Source organism: Cydia pomonella, chromosome 10 (genome assembly GCF_033807575.1).
Source record: "Cydia pomonella isolate Wapato2018A chromosome 10, ilCydPomo1, whole genome shotgun sequence".
Lineage (NCBI taxonomy): Eukaryota > Metazoa > Arthropoda > Insecta > Lepidoptera > Tortricidae > Cydia > Cydia pomonella.
Window position 1 is genome coordinate 4,644,397 of NC_084712.1, and position 22,256 is coordinate 4,666,652.

General features: G+C 41.6%; 1 protein-coding gene and 1 long non-coding RNA gene across 4 annotated transcripts in view; one reads left to right on the top strand and one right to left on the bottom strand.

Annotated features, from left to right (window-relative positions):
* Nucleotides 1-22,256, bottom strand: part of LOC133521882 (unconventional myosin-XV) — a 153,028-nt gene that overhangs the window by 69,347 nt on the left and 61,425 nt on the right. For all 3 annotated transcript variants that reach the window (XM_061856993.1, XM_061856991.1, XM_061856992.1), the window contains 11 exons: nucleotides 12,913-13,076; nucleotides 12,145-12,235; nucleotides 11,759-11,922; nucleotides 10,257-10,447; nucleotides 9,339-9,473; nucleotides 8,893-9,074; nucleotides 8,077-8,594; nucleotides 5,111-7,266; nucleotides 4,847-5,001; nucleotides 4,032-4,272; nucleotides 3,586-3,761 (listed from right to left, as the gene is read on the bottom strand). In XM_061856993.1, coding sequence (XP_061712977.1) covers nucleotides 3,586-3,761; nucleotides 4,032-4,272; nucleotides 4,847-5,001; nucleotides 5,111-7,266; nucleotides 8,077-8,594; nucleotides 8,893-9,074; nucleotides 9,339-9,473; nucleotides 10,257-10,447; nucleotides 11,759-11,922; nucleotides 12,145-12,235; nucleotides 12,913-13,076 — 4,173 coding nt within the window. The remainder of the gene's footprint in view (nucleotides 1-3,585; nucleotides 3,762-4,031; nucleotides 4,273-4,846; nucleotides 5,002-5,110; nucleotides 7,267-8,076; nucleotides 8,595-8,892; nucleotides 9,075-9,338; nucleotides 9,474-10,256; nucleotides 10,448-11,758; nucleotides 11,923-12,144; nucleotides 12,236-12,912; nucleotides 13,077-22,256) is intronic.
* Nucleotides 19,000-21,019, top strand: LOC133521904 (uncharacterized). The gene is made up of 2 exons (XR_009799953.1): nucleotides 19,000-19,330; nucleotides 19,853-21,019. It is a non-coding gene; the product is annotated as an uncharacterized LOC133521904 (long non-coding RNA).

A 22,256-nucleotide genomic window follows, 5' to 3' on the forward strand; every position in this document is an offset into this window, starting at 1 on the left:
TACCTACAACACAAGCCTTATTGAGCTTACTGTGGGACTTAGTCAATTTGTGTAATTAATAATGTACTATTTTTTTTCAAAGTAAACCCTAAATGGCTCAACAATGAAAGTCCGTGACTGTACAAGTGACCGATTATAGTGTTACTATAAGCTAGGTACATCTCAAAGGAACTACAAGAGGAAAAGGGAACGGCCGCTTCTCCATACAAACGTAGTCCCCATTTTCCCATCTGGATACTGACATTATGAAAAATATTTTTAAATAATTTGATGTATATTAAGAATAGCTATGTTACGTTTGACTATTTCGATTATTTCACTGTTGTAAAAATTTGGGTTTCATTTTTTTAAATGATCTTATTATAATTAAAAAGTCGAAAAAAATCAAGAAGGCGCATAGAGAGGTCGATATACAACAAATTGTGTTAAAATATTTTCAATAATATTAATATCCAGAGAGGAAAATGAGGACTACGATTGTATGAAAAGACAATTTAACACGGGTCCTTCACTTATGTCTTAAATACGCAAAAGATCATGTAAGTCCATATGTACCAGCGTACAGAAGGCAAAAAGAGTAGGAACGCTTGTATGCACATTTCTACTCGTATGTATGTGCTTATTTTATCTGCAGCCAAAGGTATCAACTAGTAGAGTAGTTAGTTACATAACATTAGGGAGTATAAAACTCAGTTTACTAGAGTAAATATTGCTTGTCTTCTCATTAGAAAACCATCAAATGCGACTTTGTTTTTTTTTTATAGGTACCATCAGTGGTACCATAATTACACCTTATCTCGTTGCAATAAAATTTACGAATGACCAGATAACTGTGTCTACGAGGTACAATGCAACTATAATGAATGACCAGACTAATTAGCAGAACCACAACACGAATAAAACAGCCTCACAGTGACCCCGATAATTATTTAATTACAGTTACGTCATTTTGCAAACGATTCGTGTATTTATTTACGTTTTCTTCTCGGAGATCGAATGTGGTTATTGATTTTGTTTTCATTGCGTAATGTATGACGAGAAGAGGTTTTGATTGGGTCGTCGGAACACATGATGTTGCTGTGTCATTGCGTAATTGGTGTCAAAATGTAAGTAGATCGGTTACGATTATGGAGTGTGGAATTAAGAGGAGTGACATCTCTTATGGTAAAACTGTTGTAAAAGTGTCCAGCTGTCAGCTATAAATAATAGTTCCAAATCTCTCCAGAGTAGCGCTAGAGTAGCTAAGAACCTAGGCGCTATTGACGGAGTGAAGTGCGCTGTCTATGATTTCATTTTTTTGTTCAAGAATTCTAGTTATTGTAGCACTTTGGTAGTTACGATTGCGAAGTTGGGTAGTAGGTTTTTGATTATTCATTTGCTTTTTGTTAATTTTGTTTGTTGCGTTTTAACAATTAACAAACTGCTTTCTTTAGGTATTTACGATGAAAAATATTGAATTAATATGATGATAAAAAAGTTTTCGATTGTTAACGACCGGTATGGTCTTGTGGGTAGTGACCCTGCCTATGAAGCCGATAGTCCCGGGTTCAAATCCTGGTAAGTGGGCGTTTATTTGTGTGATGACCGCGGATATTTGTTCCTGAGTCATAGCTGTTTTCTATATAATTAAGTATTTATATATTATATATATCGTGGTCTAAGTACCTACAACACAAGCATTAATTGAGCTTACAGCGGGATTTAGTACATTTGTGTAATAATGTCCTTATATTATTTATTTATTTAAGTTTATAAAGCTAGACAATTAACAGATACGCCTTGGATTCTTGTAATTAATTAGTTAAAAGTTATATTACCTACTTAAACGCATAAAAAATCGATTCCTGATCATTAACTAAATGGTTGTCATTCTAAAAAAAGCTTGAATGATTAGGGTCAAACACGAATCGCTATGTTTATATTCATGCCCTATTGACACCTTATTTACATACCACCATAAAAACATATCGCTTTATCGTAAATACGTGTATCACATGACATGTAGTGATTTGAAATGGCCATGTTAACAAAATAATCCGTCGAAATATCTACTTAACCGTATAAAGCAGAAGATTCAAATTGCAATAAAAAGGTTTAATAGTTTTCTTTTTAATCTTTAACTTAACTATAATTACGGTGTAGTGTTTCATACATCAATAATATCTTTGATTGTTAACACCAATTACTTCCCGATATTGCAATAAATTGCATAATTCGGGCACATTGAGCAAACGACGGAAGTGTGGGCCAGTTCGGTTCGAGTGCTAGTCTTTCGACGATTTTACTTTTAAATGTCACATGTGTTATATTTTATGCCTCGTCATATTTATAGTCTAGGAGCATACTGCCTAAGTTACAACATCGCAACATACCTAGCATGCTTTAACGGTTTTGTTAATTGATTACATATTTTGTAACTAGATAGATATTTTAACAGAAGCTCCTGGAAAAAAAAGTACAAAGTGCACTCTAACACCTTGACAATAGAGGCGTGTTCAGATATTTGTGAGCGCCTTGGCCGCTCTTATATATCTGATGGCGACTGTACACAAGTATCTCACGGGACGCCGTTCTGATAGAAAGGCCATTCAACTAGTGTAGTGCATAGTGCAAATAAGAATACGTAAAAATGGGATTCTTTCAGAATGTATCGAGCACGTACAGTCAGCATAAAATAGATAGTGACGGTCAGGGTTTCAAATATATCGGAACATATCTTTATTTCTTGTAAAAATGAAACGAGGAGTCGCCTCTCTCACTACAGCCGAATAAGCGCAATCCATCACCATCGCCCGCGGACATGCTCATTATTCATTTGTTTAGATTTATGTAATATATAGATGTAAATATACTGCTTTTAACGCGGCTTTGAGAGTGATTGACTTGTATTTATATAATCCATAGTCACTATGAATAATGTTACTAATGGTCCTAATTGGGTAGGCATATTTGTCAGCTTCTTACGGCTATAATTAGTAAAACTCACGGTTTTATATAAGACATGCATGCTTGCTTCGATTTCCTAGTTTTTATTTGGCATAAAACATATACATGTAATCAAAGTAGAGTAGGTATTCAAAACATGCCACAAAACATTAACTCTTTTATATTTTATTAATTAATTTATTTATTTATTATCGCATATTATATTATCCGTACTTCAGAGCGTGTGTCTTTAAACCTGTTCTGGGCATCCTAGTAACATGTGATGTTATCCAACATAGTGTGCAAAATCAGAGATAGAACCACGTTCCGCGAGACGCATGCGGCTTTTTTGGAGTCGATGGTTCCTTTATGAAAAGTTTGTAGACTCCAGTAAATGCGTAAATATTAGGCACGTACCTGGTCAGCCTGCTGCGCTAAGGATCGGTTGCACCAAACCGTCTTAGCTTTCGCTAAACATTATTGTACGGAAAGTTTTATAGTTCTCTTCTGTGTGACGTTGATCATTGTGGTTGGTGCAACTGGCCCAAGTCCGAGATAAGCGACGCGTGATGCGTCAGCGGGGCATGCAGCGTGACAATTAGCCGATGACAATTGTAACGACTTTGTGTTCCTTTCCTACATAAAGTACTAGGTACATACCTGGTCAGCCTGCTGAGCCAAGTCCGAGATAAGTGAAGCCGCGTGATGCGCGAGCGGGGCGTGTAGCGTGAGCGGTGGCTCCCTCGCCGGTGACAACTGTAGCGATTGTGGAGCGGGTGCTGCGGCGCGGAGACCGGCTAGCGGCAGCGAGCGGCGGACTGTTAGACCCGTTGGCCCTGCGGAAATATATCCACGTCAGTCATGCTACTCGTATTCTGCAGTCTAGCGTCCTACAATAAGACAAGTTAATGTTGGCAATGTTGGAAGATCAATTTTTCAAAATTTAACGGTTCGTTACCTACAGTGACAACAGAAATAGAACTTTGTCGTCTCGATAACTTTCTGTACAGTACCTACTAGTCATTTTCAAGATTTAGAAAATTAAGGCGTATGTATGTGACACTGGACCTACGCGCATCGACCGTCGACATCATAAATCAACTCACCTTTTACTCCAATAGTGACACCATTATGCGACACAGCTAACACCGCGCTCTCTCCCGGCGGCACTCTAGCCGAGAACAATCTGGCGAAGTAGAACGGCCATCCTCTGGCCATCTCTATGAGTTGTCTCTTGGCTTGTCGCGCGGGCGAGGCGCCGGCGGCTCGGAGCCAGGCGGCGCCCGCGCGCCGCTCGCTCGCGTTGATGCGGAGAGACGATGCTGTTGAGGTGATGTCGCTTACGATCTGTTTGGGAGAAGAGTCATATTATAATTACGTGATTTACTCTAAGATATAGGAGCCATTTAGTCTGAGGTTATACATACTTTTTGACACTTGTCCTTGAGAAGCTGACAGCAACTGACACAGAGTACTGAGCGCAGAAAGTAGTCAAAGAAAAAAACATATACCTATAGCAAAAAAAAGAAAATGCTAGAAAGTCCATATAGCTCTAGTGTTGCTGGTTTAGGGTACGGTTAGGATTATATTCTTTGGTTAGGAGTTAGTAGTTCTGTTTTGAAAATATTAAACGTTGCCAATTACCAGGCTTAATATTATTCGCTGTACACGACTTGCTATTAGTTTGGGCTTGAGCAACTCGGTTTTATAGTAGTTTTGAGTCTCAGTTACATATACCGGTATAAGTTACTCTATGGTTTTGAGCCAAAGCCACCCAAAGCCCTGATTAAAATGTCAGGTATATAGTAGAACGAAGTGATTATATGCCCTTTGGTATATAGGTGTCAATGTCACGTGTCGAAGAAAACCCCTTTCTCTTCAGGAGATTGATTGTTTTCCGAGTTTTAAGCAATCCACTAACCTGTGCGTAAATGAGGTCTAAAACGGCGGGGTCGCTGTAGGTCTCATTCGGCGTGAACATCTCCTTGCGTACGCGGAGACGCCACGGCACGCGCGAGTATGTGAGAAAGGCGCGGTCCGAAGATGGCAGCAGTGCGGCTGGAGCAGGGACGTCACCTGGGAAAATATACCGTAAGTATCAGATAAAATATGGCTCACATTACATGGAACTAAATGCTGGCGCAACAAAGCATGAGGAGTACGCATGGTAAGTGTTGCTACTTACGTTCAATATGTTCCGTCCGATCCGTGACATGCGTTGATACGGAATGCCTGCGCTCCGCCTCCATCTTGCGATCCCGTTCTTTCTGCGCCATGTGTGTCTTGAATGTCGCGCGTTTGGCAGTGTCGTTATCGTTAAATCCAGCGTCCGACCGCGGGCTGTCCCGCGCTCGCCCGACTAGCATATCCCGGGAATTCTTCCGACCGTCAAACCTTTCAAAATCGTCGGAATATGGTGACCGTTTGCGGTCGAACTCGTCATGACCGTTTTCTTTCCGACGCTCTGCTCTCGTCGGATGTATTTCGTATATTTCTGAAGCTTCGCGACCAGAGAAGTTGTCGCGCATGTCTCTCATGTCTCGTCTGTCGTGGGCATCTAACCCAGACTCGGAGTCCCACTCATCTCGATGCTGTCTGTCATCGTTGAAGCTACGTATGTCGGATTCGTCGCCCCAGTCATCACGAACGCGATGTTCCCGTCGATCGGCGGTTAAGAAACGAGTAGCCAAATCGTCCCGCGAGCCTGAATCTGGTTCGTCTCGTCGCCTCGAGTTCCAGTTGGCTAAGAACGCGTGTCTGTCGTCGGCTTCCCTATTCTGATGGACGCCGAACGTATCACGATCACGACGAAGTTGAGCGAAGGATGACGATTCGGGGACAGGCGGCGGAGGTGCGGGTCTGTCTGGAGGTGTAGGAGGCTGCATTGGCGGTGGCGGCGCCGGACCAGGCGGTGCTGGAGGTAATGGAGGCGGTGGGGCATCCCATCTCGCGCCACCTCCTAACTGTCGCTCCAACATTAACTTCCGCGTGTCCTCTAGCTTGTTGACTGTGCGCGGTGTTTCCGCTGCTGACGAGGAGCTGCGTACAGAGTGATTAGCTGTGACGCGCTCTAACCTCTGTCTCATCTCTGAACTAAGCTTTAGCTTGCCAACGCTTCCAGGCGATGGGCGCTGAGCACCGATCTCGAAACTCCTTCTTGCCGTTCGCTGTGATGGCGGCTCCCGGCTCGGAGATACTACAGGCCCGTCCACTTCGAATTCCTCCCATTCTATACTCGGTGATGCTTCCGACCGCGATCTCCCACGTGGTTCGTGCTCACCATTCGTCTGCGACTGCGGAGTATGTCTCCTCTGTATTTGACGTAGCTTGAACTTAGTGAAGTCTTGATTTATGTCCTGGCCGTTAGCATCTTTGGGCGGGGGCCACCGCCATTTTCCGATACGCACAGTTTTCGCACGGCCATAAGGATCCATGAAGCCGCGGACTTCTGAGGGGTCGGTGGCATGGAGCGGTGGAGGCATGGGCGGAGGGGGCGGCGGTGGAGCGCCCGTGGATGAGCTCTCGTTAGATTCTCGTCTCGACTTTGTCACTGAGAGCCTGGGAGGTGAATGTACTTGTGCGTGGACAACAGTGGACGCTCGCACTGGCGATGTCGGCTCCGACTCCGAAGGCTCGACGACCTGACCGGCTAACAAGGTCTGTAGCGCTTGATTCTGAGCTAAAAGCTGCTGCTGAATTTGAAGATTTTGGGCCATCGCGCTTTGCAAGAATGCGCGCTGCAAATTCTGATGATAAACATTCATGTCTACTGTACCAGATGGCGGTAGATGAAGACCTAACGCTGCCGCTAAGGCTTCCGGCGTTGCCGGCATGGATATAGGAGACATGGCACTGAAGCTAAGCGCTGAAGTATTGGCCGAGGCTGCTCGCGGAGTGACTCCGCCTCCTTTAATCGCACCAGATAATCCTTCTCCGTCGGTTAACCTCTTTAAGCTGTCATTCATGAATATCGGATCGAAGAGATTGGTTATGTAATCATCGACGGAATCTACGCTGGATTCCTTTCTGCTGCTCTTCTCCTTGTCTTCCTTGCCGCCACCTTTAATAAGCCTGCGCATTTCTGTAGAGTTGTCCAACGCGTGTAGCTGTTCGTTGTAGTCGCAGCTGAGGACGGTGTCGATAAACTCGTTGTATGACCCTCCCTTGATGCTGGCGGCGAGGGAGCGCGCGTCGGAGAGCTCGTCGATGTTGGGGTCGAGCACGGGCGAGAACAGGTCGTCCAGGAACTGATCCACGTCGGAGGCCTGCGATGGCACGCGGACGCGTCGCACGTGCGACGCTAGGGAAGGAGCTTCGGAGGTGTCTGACATTGCTGATGACCTAAGGAGAAGGAAGGAGGAATTATTAATATAGTGTTAACTAAAACTGGTACTGTAATTCGATTTGGATTTGATTGGGTAAAAAATTGAATCAAATACCAATTTTACAATAAAGAGACATTACAAGTCTAGTTTTACTAGGTAGCGTAAAATGGGGTGAGTAGGGAAAAACTGGCATTCAAACCTCGATAAAACTTCATTTTTTTACATGTGGCAAACTAATTTTTATACACAATAAATGTTCCGGTCGTTTAAATTTTAGTTTTTTTTTTATGATTTCGTGTAGTTCCAATTCATAAATTTAAAGATTCCTACTAAGGTGAGTTTTAAAAATTGTTGTATCGACACTTTGGGATTATGAACACTATAATAGCTTGATTTGTTATTAGAATATATAATTTACGTAGCAGTAGCCTGTAAAAACCAACTCACCCATCTGTCATCCCTCCTCACCCCATTCATAACCCAACTGCCCTCGTAATCCCTACTCACCCCATTTTACGGTACTAAAAGACAACAAGTGATGAAAGAAAGCCATGTTATCAATTTATTTACAGTTAAGTATTATTGTAAATAAAAAATAAACACAATTAAACACAGGAATTGGTTAAATTAATCTACAGCTACCTTGCATAATTTTTTTTTTGTCAATTTTCAGATACAATAATTCAAATATTTATATTGCACGTCAGTTAGGTATGCACTGTCACCATATTACTTCATATAATATTAGAACGTGGCCTAAAGTAGGTTGCAGAGTAAACAAAAAGAAGCACGCGATTTAAAAATCTTGCAATACAAAATTTCGTACCTGACGCCGCCAAATTCTGAGCTCTTCTCGATATAAGCGCGACTAGACTGACTGCCGGCAGGCGCCCTTTTACCCGCGTACTGACTCTTGATGTACCGGGACGGCAGAACCCTCGACCCAGTCCCGTATTCCATTTCCATAGCTCCTTTACTACTGGACACGCTAGGTGCACCGCCCAGTCTTTCTACTGAGTGATATCGATCATTAAGACGAGATTGCGACAACCCTAAGTCTGCTAGTTTAGTCGGCTGTGGCACAGGGTTGTCACCTAGCAAATTATCCAAAGATCTGCTTCGAATTTTCTCTGAATTCTGCTCGAAGTATCTCTCGTTGAGCGCGGATTCTCGCGATAGAATGTCGTGGGAGACTTTTCTGGAATAGTCGTTGTGCTTGGTGAGGGTGTGGGATTCTTCCTGGTCTATTTTCCAGGTATATTCCGACATGCCGTCGTCCATGGAATCTTGGAGCAGGCGGCCGATGCTCGGCGAGCGTGATTTTGGAGGTTCTGGTGGTGGCACCTAAAAAAATAAACGTGTTTAGTAATTACACGGAGGTAGAAAATTACTAATAAAAGAAGGTATGTAAGTATATTACTTTACAATAAATTAAATGCAAGACTTGTTGTTCGGGCTCACAATGTTACGAATTTTATGCAAAATTGTATGAATGGATTAAATCAGCTGGGAAACAACAGCGTTTCACTCATAGATTTGTATTTGCTGTATTCTTGAGAGTGTCCATAGCGGACGGTACCTCGGAGAGGACCGCTGTGAATATGTGGGAAGAGCGCACCCCAGCATCTACCTCGCTCCTTACCATCGGCCGGGCGGCAGGCGAGCGCTCGGCGCGCTCGGGCTCCACAGACGCCCGCGGCGGCGGCGCGGGCGGCGTGTGGCCGCGCCCGGCGCCTCGGAGCGGCTCGCTGCGGGTCGTGGGGAGGGCGGCCCAAGTTTCCAGTTCGCCTACTGCGTCCAATGCGAACTCGCAGCCCGCCCATTCTGTGAATAATCAGTCAGGCTATTGAGTGGTTCAAGTTTTAAGTTTATAATGCATATATTATTCAATCATATGACGGTAATGTGTAAGAAACCTAGGCACACAACGTCCCGTTTCAAATATTACCCCAAGAACCACGGAACGGAACGAAGGCTCCTGCGACCACGCTCAACGCTGACGATTTGTTTTAACCAATGTACGGCAATTTCGGCTTTCGTACGAGTTTCTTCCGTAAATAAATTAGATATTATTTGTGGTTGAGCTACCGGTGAGTTGTCCATTATGTTCCATGGTGAGCGACCAGCCGGTGGCGCGGCGCGCCACGCCGGCCGCGGCCAGCGCCGCCGCCGCGGCGCGCTCGCACGACGTCCACGGCTCCACGCACACGTGGTGGACCGAATCTGTGGGATAACGTGCTTTGTTAGTTCGATAATAAGGCACGTTTTTGATTGGGAGCAGATTAAATTTCAGGTGAAATGTATATACGTTTAAACAAATTTGAAACCGTCATGGAGTCATAGTGACACCGTACATCACTATAGTAAATTAGACAGACATCGCCGTGTAGAACAAGACTCTCCAACCACCCTGGCACCCAAAGATCAGCACATAGTTTCAGGTAATGTTGTATGTACCACCGAATGGATTATTAGTACCATCGTATAGTAGTCGTGCTGCTAATCGCGATGTTGGCCTTTTTGGCCAGATACTATTCTACTCGCACATTTAACCGCGACACTCTGCACTGGGCTGGCCGGGGCCGCCTATTGCCGGTCCTTTGACTCGTGCCAAAAAACCGACAAAAAAGGGAGCGGTGGGCATGACGGGGAGGGGAGCATGAGCTTGCGGTATGTCAGAGTAACGTTCCCATCCCACACTACGTCTCTGTCTACTTTCCTCGCTATTTCTCATGCCACTCGACGAGTCAGCTGCGCACGCCAATCTAGTAAAGTGTGCGGGCATCGCACCGCGGAACCGGACGCACGCGCCGCCCATACTCCTGAGCAACCTAACACTCATAAATACTTAGCGCCACTTGCACCATCCCACTAACCCGGGGTTAAGCGGTTAAACCGTTTACCCAGTGTCACATTGTACTGGTAACCATGGTAACTCCAGGTTTAACCGGTTAACCCGGGGTTACCGGGATGGTGGCGGTTAGACATGCAATCACTGTTTCTCACCATCGTATAGTCGCAGCGGCAAAGCCGGGCGCGCGTCAGTCCGCTGCGCGCGCCACTCCAGCAGGGTGGGCGGGCAGCGCCGCGCCGCGCCGGCCGCGCGCGCCGCGCCGGCGCCCGCGCAGCCCAGCAGGCGCAGCAGCGGCGCCCGCGAGCGCGGCCCCGCGCGCTCCGACACGAAGCGGACTAGATACCTGGACACGATATACATTGGTTAGGAAAACTTGAAGCTTCTCAGTTTAGTATACTTATATAAATAAATAAATATTATAGGACAAAAACAGACATAGCACTCGACAGAGACCAGTGGAGAGATTGGGGGGAGGCCTTTGCCCAGCAGTGGGACACGACAGGCTCCAAATAATAATAATAATAATATATAATGACACAAATTGACTAAGTCTCACAGTAAATAAATAAATAAATATTCTAGGACATTATTACACAAATTGACTAAATCCCACAGTACGCTCAATAAGGCTTGTGTTGAGGGTACTTAGACAACGATATATATAATATATAAATATTTATAAATACTTAAATACATAGAAAACACCCATGACTCAGGAACAAATATCCATGCTCATCACACGAATAAATGCCCTTACCAGGATTTGAACCCGGGACCATCGGCTTCGTAGGCGAGGTCACTACCCACTAGGCCAAACTGGTCGTCGTTGACAGTAAGCTCAATAAGGCTTGTGTTGAGGGTACTTAGACAACGATATATATAATAAATAAATATTTATAAATACTTAAATACATACAAAACACCCGTGACTCAGGAACAAATATCCGTGCTCATCACACAAATAATGCCCTTACCAGGATTTGAACCCGGGACCACCGGCTTTATAAGCAGAGTCACTACCCACTAGGCCAGACCATGTTTCAGTTACTGGACAAAAACATTCTTCCTTCAAAAAAGAATGCCGGTTGAAAGATGACGCGTTAAAGGGCCCACTGATTACCAGTTCGCCGGACGATATCGGCCTGTGAGTTATTCGCGATTAGCCGGGTCCACACAGAGCGAGAATACGCGCGAGGCAATTTCCTCACGCACAATACGGCCAGTGTAGACGTGCCTCGGCCGAGCGCGCCGCCTCGCCCCGGCGACCCGGGCTTGGGTGGACCCGGCTATTGTCTGCTTTTGCGAATATCTGACAGACCGATGTCCTCCGGAAAACTGGTAATCAGTAGACCCGTTTACGTATTTACCGATCTAAGTTGAATTATATCAAATAAAGAACAAAATGACGCTTCAAGAGCAACAACGAAATGTAGGTATCTAGACTCTGGGGTCTAGTAAAAAGAAAGTTATGTTTTTTTTAATACTACGTCAGTCGCAAACAAGCATACGGCCCGCCTGATGGTAAGCAGTATCCGTAGCCTATGTACGCCTGCAACTCCAGAGGAGTTACATGCGCGTTGCCGACCCTAACCCCCTCCCGCCCCTCTATGTCTCTATGTGGTTTATTTCTCCAAAGTCAGAGCTTCAGACTCACTTGTGCAGCTGCGGAGTGGGCTGGAAGGCAGACAGGCAGTGCGCCATGAGCTGGCACACGCGCTCGGCCGAGTCGCCGTCGGCCTGGTTACACAGCTGCACCAGGATCTCGTCCCGCAGGCCTCTGGACGCTAGGCCTCGGGATGCTATGTAGTCGGCCAAGATCTGGAAATAAAACAAGATTAGTACACAGAAGGCAATACAGACACGATTGTTATGTCAAAATGGTGCAACATGATGTTGTTTGAAAGTAGTACTTATATAATTAGCGCAATTGAGCCGAAATTACGTTTATCATGTGACAAACACCATCGTAATCTCGGGCGACGATTGCTTTATCATGAATATCATATCATGACATGATCATACGAGCAGGAGACACGTTACCTTTTGTCTTGCTTCATTGCCTGCTGCTGACTCATCGCACCATCTCAATATAAGTTTGAACGTAGCCACCGCGTCGTTGAAATCTTGATCCCTAAAAAAAACATGGCTCTTAATTAACAAGTTAATTCTGTCACAAGCGATAAATACCTGAGGAGAAATTTCCTTGCCAGAATCCAATTCGAGAAGTGAGAGCAGTATTTTAATCTTTAACAATGGTGAAATAAGTTAGGTTTGTTTGTTTAATTCTCAAAAGTGTTGGAGTTATCTTTCCTGGCTAATTTCGACCACGGTGATTGGACAATTATGACATAAATTGGTTAGGCAACTGTGACTCATTCTCAGGTGACTAACACAAGTAGGCTATTTTGGCGATAAATGATAAAATGCCACAATCGCTGCATGCCGCCCCTGCGACTCCTGGTGACTGCTGCTGGAAAGACTTCTCTGTTCTTCGGGAGCTAGCGTTTACTTATAACTCTAGAATAGTCGCGACATTCTGTGAATCCTCGTGGGGAGCATGTTGCGGCCCATACTTAACATGACGTTTTGTCTAAAGTCATGGATAACGCAATTTGTTATAGTTCTTATGGAATAAAATACATCAAAAACTAATTTATGATAGTTAAACATTTAGTTATACAAAAAAATACCTTGAAAATGTACCGCGTTCAAGTTATCACAGTTTTTAACCCACGGGCGGCAAAATGCTCATAGCGCGAGCACTCTAGGATAAACCTTGGCTGTATTACGACAAGTAGGTACTCGTACCTGACAGCAGCTTTGGCGAGGAAAGGTCTCGAGATGGGATGCTTGCGTGGGCTCAGTTGCCCGCCGTCCGCGAAGTACACAGAGCTGAATTTGGCGAAGGCGAACTGCTGTAAATCTCGTGGTAGCTGTATGCGCTCTTCTTCGGCGTATACGTCGCCGGCCACCTGGAAAACAGACAGGTTTAATCTTGAGTTACAATTATTTAAAAAGATTAATCAAAAATAAAATATAAAACATATAAATAGCCATTTCTATGGTTAGCAAAGTGCTTGTTCGAATTTCGTGGCTTCAGTAATTAAGCGTTAGCGAAGGTTTCAACTTAGGCAAAATGCTTTCGCATGCCCGAAATGTTCTCCTCTACAGGTCGCATTTTTCAACCGATTCTCGTGTAATTTTGCGAGCAGGTTCGGTAGTAAGATATAATTTTTCTGTTGCTTCGTTTTTGTGGAAATATTCAAAATGTAACTTAAGTGACAGTAGGGTGGCACTTACACTTAAAGGATGACTCACGCTACACAGTGCCAGGACCGGGCCGGGGCGGACCGGAGCGAGCCGTCACACGGACTTTCAGGAGCGCCACCGTCGCCGGACCGTTCCGGGGCCGGGGCGACCGGGCCATCATCTCTATATTATAGTATCTCTATGCGTTGACACTATCGTTGAGTCTCCGAGCGCGAGACAGGCCGGGCCGGGCTGTCCGAGCTCACCGAGCCGTCCAAATAACGGACTGTTCATGACAAATGTCACAAATGTCAATCATATTGAAAAAATTGGTTCGATGGGAAGCAAGTCGATATAGAAATAAATAATAAAATCAAAATATTGGCCCTGGCTGCCATAATAGCTGATGAAGAGAATACTGCATACTCTGGGCAATTGTGCATTTGGACATTTCGCGGACACTTTCGGAAAAAGGAGAATTACACAACATTATGTGAAGAGCTTTATTTCCACATGACCCGAGACTCTTTCAAAGCCACCGTGTTCTCTGCTTAAGGTAATGGAAATACAATGCGTGTATATTGTCTCAAATAATCATGTGCCGAAGCATATTAAACTATTAAAAGGAAAAGGGATGACCGGTTCTCCATACAAACATAGTCCCCATTTTCCTCTCTGGATATTGATATTCCCTTCGTTCTACATCCAATTTTGTAATAGTACATTACGATACAAGTGCGAAAAATAGGAAATTCGAAACAAGTGGCGATAAATTAAAACACGACCGAAGGGAGTGTTTTAAATCGACACGAGTTGCGAATTACTTATTCGCACATGTATCGTACAACGTTTTACAGTACATGGCTCTTTAAATGTTCGACACAGTAACGTAATATGCTAATTTTCGCACTAGTGCGGTAAAGTAGCAACATATGTACTGTAAAAATATTATCCGTAATGGGGACTACGTTTGTATGGAAAAGCGGTCCCGTTTTGAGGTAGGTAACTAGGCAGATTACTTAGAGATTGACTCATCACAAGCTGCCCTAAGTGCTTCTTAGCGAGTAGACAGGCCTATTGTTTTTCAGTATTATTTTCTTCTATTGAGGTGTGCATTTGTGTTGTATTGCAAAAATATATCCGTTGGGGTTCAGTGATACCCGATAGATATTAACCCTGAATCACAAATGATCATTTTGCTTAATGCCGCGTTTTTGCATTATTTTCTCCCATCAATCCTATCATAGACTTGTTCCGTTTCAGGAATGCATGAAAAACTTAAGTTTAAAAGAGAAGATATTTAAAATGGCTGTAGGAATACCACCACATTTTAAAGTATCGATATAAGATAATCATCTACAAACATTCAGCTATAGAGAAATACGCGTACACCACTAAGAATGTAGGTGGTGCGCTCTCAAAGTAAAAAAAATAACCTTTAAGTTCGGTACACTAAGATAGAATTGTCTAACAAGTACAAAAAATAAACTACTTACTGGCTTACTTACTTCTTGCGGAAAAGGAATTTTTGATCTATAATACGAGTGGGTTAGGTAGTTGAAATTTACAGTGTGCATTTTATGGTTCCGTAGCCAAAATGGCAAAAACCCTTACAGTTTCGTCATGTCCATCTGTCTGTCTATCTGTCTGTCCGTATGTCACAGCTATTTTACTCAAAAACTATAAGATAACCAAAAGAGAAAAGTGGAAAGTAGGTATTTTTTATACTACGTTGGTGGCCGGCCTGATGGTAAGCTACTACTTAGTTTAGAAGTTCAAGTGTATAAAAATATAATTTTTAGGCACGCCATACATGTAACTAAAAGTGAAAAGGTTATTCAAGTAAAAGAGTATTAAATTTAAGATTTTTTTTAAGTAAGTGAGATGGCAATGGAGTCTTGCGTAGCCCGTCATGCTAGCCCGAAATGATATGAACGCTCTGACGTCGGGCTACAGCGGCGGCCTCATATTGAGAAAGTCGGGCGTAGCCCTTGTGCTATGCGTGCTCTAAGGCCGAGGGCCCCTTCATAACAAATGAATCGGGGGTAGCCTTACGTACCTAAGTAGCTACCTAAGTACCTAAAAAGTCGTGCAGAAGAAGATAACAATATAATTTTTTCAATATGTCAATTCCAGATTTTCTGTGTTTCTTAAATGTATAGTAACATGGCAGCAGTTTTCATCTTTAGGGTTCCGTACCCAAACGGGACCCTATTACTAAGACTCCGCTGTCCGTCCGTCCGTCTGTCACCAGGCTGTATCTCATGAACCGTGATAGACAGTTGAAATTTTCAAAGATGACGTATTTCTGTTGCCACTATAACAACATAGTATTGTGTTCCTGCCGGTGAGTAAGGTTGCCAGAGCTCAACGAGGGGAAGGAGGGTTGTTAGGCTCGGCAACGCGCATATAATTCCTCTGGAGTTGCAGGCGTACATAGGCTATGGAGACTGCTTACCATCAGGTGGGCCGTATGCTTGTTTGCCACCAACGTAGTATATAAAAAACCAAATACTAAAAAAATTACGGAATCACGTTGGGCGAGTCCGACTCGCCCTTGTCCGGTTTTTAGGGTTCCGTAGCCAAATGGCAAAAAACGGAACCCTTATAGATTCGTCATGTCCGTCTGTCTGTCCGATTCTGTCACAGCCACTTTTTTCCGAAACTATAAGAGCTGTACTGTTCAAACTTAGTAAGTGGATGTATTCTATGAACCGCATTAAGATTTTCACACAAAAATAGAAAAAAAAACAATAAATTTTGGGGGTTCCCCATACTTAGAACTGAAACACAAAAAATCTTTTTTCATCAAACCCATACGTGTGGGGTATCTATGGATAGGTCTTCAAAAATGATATTGAGGTTTGTAATATCATTTTTTTCTAAAATGAATAGTTTGCGCGAGAGACACTTCCAAAGTGGTAAAATGTGTGTCCCCCCCCCCGTAACTTCTAAAATAACAGAATGAAAAATCTAAAAAAAAATATATGATATACATTGCCATGTAAACTTCCACCGAAAATTGGTTTGAACGAGATCTAGTAAGTAGGTTTTTTTTAATACGTCATGAAATTAAAAAAAAAAAAAAAATATCATACCCATACATGTGGGGTATCTATGGATAGGTCTTCAAAAATGATATTAATGTTTCTAATATTATTTTTTTCTAAACTGAATAGTTTGCGCGAGAGAACCTTCCAAAGTGAAAAAAAGTGTGTCCCCCCCCCCCCTGTAACTTCTAAAATAACAGAATGAAAAATCTAAAATAAATATATGATATACATTACGATGCAAACTTCCAACGAAAATTGGTTTGAACGAGATCTAGTGAGTAGTTTTTTTTAATACGTCATAAAATTAAAAAAAAAAAATTTTTTTTCGTCAAACCTATACGTGTGGGGTATCTATGGATAGGTCTTCAAAAATGATATTGAGGTTTCTAATATAATTTTTTTCTAAAAAGAATAGTTTGCGCGAGAGACACTTCCAAAGTGAAAAAATGTGTGTCCAAAGTGGTAAAATGTTGAACGAGATCTAGTAAGTAGATTTTTTTTAATACGTCATAAATGGTACGGAACCCTTCATGCGCGAGTCCGACTCGCACTTGGCCGCTTTTTGTATTTATTCGTAAGCTTGCATTAATTGCCATGGCACTTTAGGCTTAGCTTGTAAGTACAGTCGAGGAAATTGATTCTTTAGCAGTTAACGTGTCACGTTACAATGGACAGCTCTTACCATAAGTATGTACAGCCAAATTTACTTGAACCGCAAGTTGCTAAAGAATCAATTTCCGCGACCGTACTAATAGGATATTCTTTGCTAATAGGTCTAATATATAATATGTTGCGGACTCTTTTCTTAAACCTTTTTACTTGTATACTTTTTACGACATTTGACGCTGTCATGTTATTCAAATAGTAAAATAAATCTGACAAGAGAGAAAATTGTGATCTTATTTACAGAAAGATACTTAATGTATGAAAAAATAAGCAAAAATAAGAATGAATGTTTTGTGAGTGTGAAACAATTTTATTTTCTTTGACAAATAGAGCACTGCATTGCATTAACGATTATTATTATTTTAATTTGTATGTCTTTCCCATCACGGAACAATGGTATTCCGGACCTTTGAGAAGCGTGCGCCGAGCCCTAACCTAACGTAGAGGCCCTTTTGACACGTTCATGAAATGTAAGATGTACACCGAGCTGATGCTGCCCTTGCCCATGTCATAGGACGCACGCAGAGGCAGGCCCGACAGGGTGTAAGGACTATTGAGAGTTGTTGGAATCTAAAATAAACTAGGTTATTGTGTGAAAGCGATGGGCTAAACACTGAGCTATGGGATAAAAAACCAGACGCCTGCCTAATAAAACGGTATACAATTTTATTTCCGGCAGACGACACAAAAAGCGACATCTGGGATGGCTCAAGAGTAACACTGGTGTGAGCGGCTCAGGGGTATCGAGAGGCGTGCACCGCTTTCAACCCAGTGGCTGTAACAGCCACTGTGCCAACTCGCGTCTTGCACTTCCACCCTTGGAACTTATAGCTCTAACGACTCCACCCTGGCCGGCCGGCCAAGGCAACCCAGAAGCAGATAATCCTGTCCCACCCACCCTCCTTCGAATGACAGAACTCCCTAGGAACACTCGGGTACGTGAGATCGTTACTCCCCAACTGCATGCCACAAGCTGCCCGAAGTTGACTGATTGCACTGGTAAAATCAGCGGGCCATAGATTATTAGTTTGCAGTTCCTAAAAGCCATTGCTGAAAGGATGTGTAGCTGTCATATACAAAAACAATGGGTAGACAGTCTCAAAGGGTATGTCTTATGATAAATAGTTTCATGCCGCAGTAAAATAATGTGATTTGTAGTATTTAGTTTTAAAATATATTTTTATAATGTGTATGCTAATCTTAAGGTATTTATCTATGGGCCGCTAGTTGCCTGAAATAAATTATGATAGATAGACGGATAGATGGGGTGTTCTAAGAGAAAGTCGCTTTGAAAATGCTTTTGTCTTGTATGGCAGCTTCCTCAATCAACTGCGTAAAGCTCGAGAAAATACTGCCAAAAGGCTAGGCTAGATAATAAGTTTTTATAAAAGAAACATGTCTTTATGGGACCCATAACATTGAAGCAATACAAAAGTTAGAAATGAGAGTCAAATCTGACAATCGTTATCTACGCACAAAACGCCCCTTATTAAATGATACTTGATCGTGAAGTCATGATTAAGTTTAATGCGTTTTAATTGCATTGCATTTACAAAAAGAGGAGCTTTCGAGTTTCGAGGATTATGTTTTTAAAATACGTGTATATTACGTAGGTTTGTTTGTATTGATTTTTTGATTCTAGAAATAATAGTTGTATAACCTTAATCTGTATGTAGGTAAGTACTAAGTACATAAAAGGTACCGAAATAGGTCAGAAGAGCAGTAAATTCAATATTACTATACAGTATATCCAAAAAGAGCGCTATGATAAGTAAAAGTTCCTTTTTAGGGTTCAGTACCCAAAGGGTAAAACGGGAGCCTATTACTAAGACTCCGCTGTCAGTACGTCTATCCGTCTGTCACCAGGCTGTATCTCGTAAACCGTGATAGTTAGTTGATATTTTCACAGATGATGCCGCCGACTGTTGCCGCAATAACAACAAATACTAAAAACTACGGTACCCTAGATGGGCGAGTCCGGCTCGCATTTGTCTGGTATTATTTAAATATAGGAGGCAAATGAGGAAAGCCCATGAACAGAGGTCGTACCTATCATAGGATAAGTAGATATATATGTACAAAGAAACAGCGCTATGTTAAGTAGAATCGATTTTTTTTAAGTAGGAGCTAAACGAGCAGAACTCATGAACAGAGTTCGTATCATAAGATTTGTAGATATGTACATAGAAATGGCGCTATGTTAAGTAGAAGTTTTTTTTTAAATATAGGAGGCAAATGAGCAGAGCCCATGAACAGAGGTTGTATCATAGGATAAGTAGAATGTACAAAGAAATGGCACTATGTTAAGTAAAATTTATTTTTTTTAATATAGGAGGCAAACGAGCTGAGCCCACGAACAGAGCTGGTATCAGAAGATTTATAGAGATGTACAAAGGAATGGCGTTATGTTAAGTAGAAGTATTTTTTTTTATATAGGAGGCAAACGAGCAGAACCCATGAACAGAGCTCGTATCAGAAGATTTATAGAGATGTACAAAAGAATGGCGTTATGTTAAGTAGAAGTATTTTTTTTAATATAGGAGGCAAACGAGCAGAACCCATGAACAGAGCTCATATCATAAGATTTGTAGAGATGTACAAAGGAATGGCGTTATGTTAAGTAGAAGTATTTTTTTAAATACAGGAGGCAAACGAGCAGAGCCCATGAACAGAGGTCGTATCTTAAGATTTGTAGATATGTACATAGAAATGGCGCTATGTTAAGTAGAAGTATTTTTTTTTAAATATAGGAGGCAAATGAGCAGAGCCCATGAACAGAGGTTGTATCATAGGATAAGTAGATATGTACAAAGAAATGGCACTATGTTAAGTAGATTTTTTTTTTTTTAATATAGGAGGCAAACGAGCAGAGCCCACGAACAGAGCTGGTATCAGAAGATTTATAGAGATGTACAAAGGAATGGCGTTATGTTAAGTAGAAGTATTTTTTTTAATATAGGAGGCAAACGAGCAGAACCCATGAACAGAGCTCATATCATAAGATTTGTAGAGATGTACAAAGGAATGGCGTTATGTTAAGTAGAAGTATTTTTTTAAATATAGGGGGCAAATGAGCAGAGCCCATGAACAGAGGTTGTATCATAGGATAAGTAGATATGTACAAAGAAATGGCACTATGTTAAGTAGATTTTTTTTTTTAATATAGGGGGCAAACGAGCAGAGCCCACGAACAGAGCTCGTATCAGAAGATTTAAAGAGATGTACAAAGGAATGGCGTTATGTTAAGTAGAAGTATTTTTTTTAATATAGGAGGCAAACGAGCACAACCCATGAACAGAGCTCATATCATAAGATTTGTAGAGATGTACAAAGGAATGGCGTTATGTTAAGTAGAAGTATTTTTTTAAATACAGGAGGCAAACGAGCAGAGCCCATGAACAGAGGTCGTATCTTAAGATTTGTAGATATGTACATAGAAATGGCGCTATGTTAAGTAGAAGTATTTTTTTAAATATAGGAGGCATAAGATCAGAGCCCAGGAACAGAGCTCGTATCAGAAGATTTATAGAGATGTACAAAGGAATGGCGTTATGTTAAGTAGAAGTATTTTTTTTAAATATAGGAGGCAAACGAGCAGAACCCATGAACAGAGCTCATATCATAAGATTTGTAGAGATGTACAAAGGAATGTATGACCTCGTAATTTATTCACCTCGTAAATTATTTGCAGGTGACTAAATAAACACCTTGTATATATTTGTTGTTGTATCAACAAATCAAGCATTTACATTAAAAAAGTGAGTGACATTTAATTAAGTGGAACTGCTGATGAAGACCAGACGGAACACCTCAACTACGCGTATTTCACGTTTGGCGATATCTTCTTCGTTGAGATTGTTCTGCAAGTTATTTTTTAAGCTTCATTTTAGTCAAGATCTATTTCTGATAATGGATCCCAGGAATAATGGATGAAACTCTTCAAATATTTTACATATAGTATATTTTTATATTTACATTTAAACAGTGCTATTTGGTGAAACGTGTTCATGAAGATTAGAATATAACTTCTCCTTGACAAGTATTTTACGAGTTAGGGCTTAGGTATATTATATGGGCTTACCTATGGGCTATTGTTTTTCATTCAATAGTTTACATATATGAAAGAGAAAGTATAACAATATGCTTGTTAGACTAAAATAGCTTTAGTTTTGTTAATTTCAAAAACTTAGTAGGTGATAATTATAACATAGGTATAGAATCTTCAAAAATAAAACAGTAGATACAAAGCAGGTGTTATTGGCCCGTCTTTATATATAGAAAATCGATGGCATGATTCCTAGGAACAGATCTTCGTATGTGTTATAGTTTCAAACTTTCCCATACTGAACGATCTAAATAGGCCACCATGTATACCCTACGGAACATTTTATTTCGTTGGATGAATTTAGGGTGTAGGGGAGAAACTACCCAATTATGAGCTACTTACTGAAAACTATCATTAATAGACAATTGTAAGGATATTTAACATTGCCAAAATAAGGTTAAAGGTGCCCTCTAGTAGTACTTAGTCGATATTGTGATACAATGAATGGTATTATAAACATTTTTCTTTTTTCATATACTATGGACATTCCTCGATGGCACCAAGCTGCAACTGGAAAGCGATGATCACACGGCAAATAAAATCGTGAAGCCACGTCTAAGGAGGATGAATGTATCCACATTCAATATTTTTTATTTATTTTTTGTTTGATATGTAAAAATGCACGTTAATAAGGTGGCAAACTATTATTAACAGAGACCGGAATTATTGTGGCATTCTTGAACTGTCATAGAGAGTTCTCATTTATCGACTTCGGGTACACATAATATCGATACAACGTAGAACACAAAATATTAAAAAGTTATAAAGTTAATGGATATTTGACTGTAAAAGAAGTAACTGCTTTTTTGCATTTCTTTTTACTTATTAAAAAATAGCTCTATAGTTAGGGAGTACAAGTCCAGTAAGGGTTGCTAGATAGCATCTCTCCAGCAACTCTTACTGAGTTTCAACATAATTACTTATATTTTCAAGAAATGAGAGGGGTAAAAAATTATAACTAACCATATTATTCTCAAAATGTTGGATTGTTTTAAGCATGACATCAGTGGAATACATTTTGAGCGCTGGGATTCGGTGGTTAACAGTCATAGTCGGTCTTTCGCATGTATTGCCGTTAT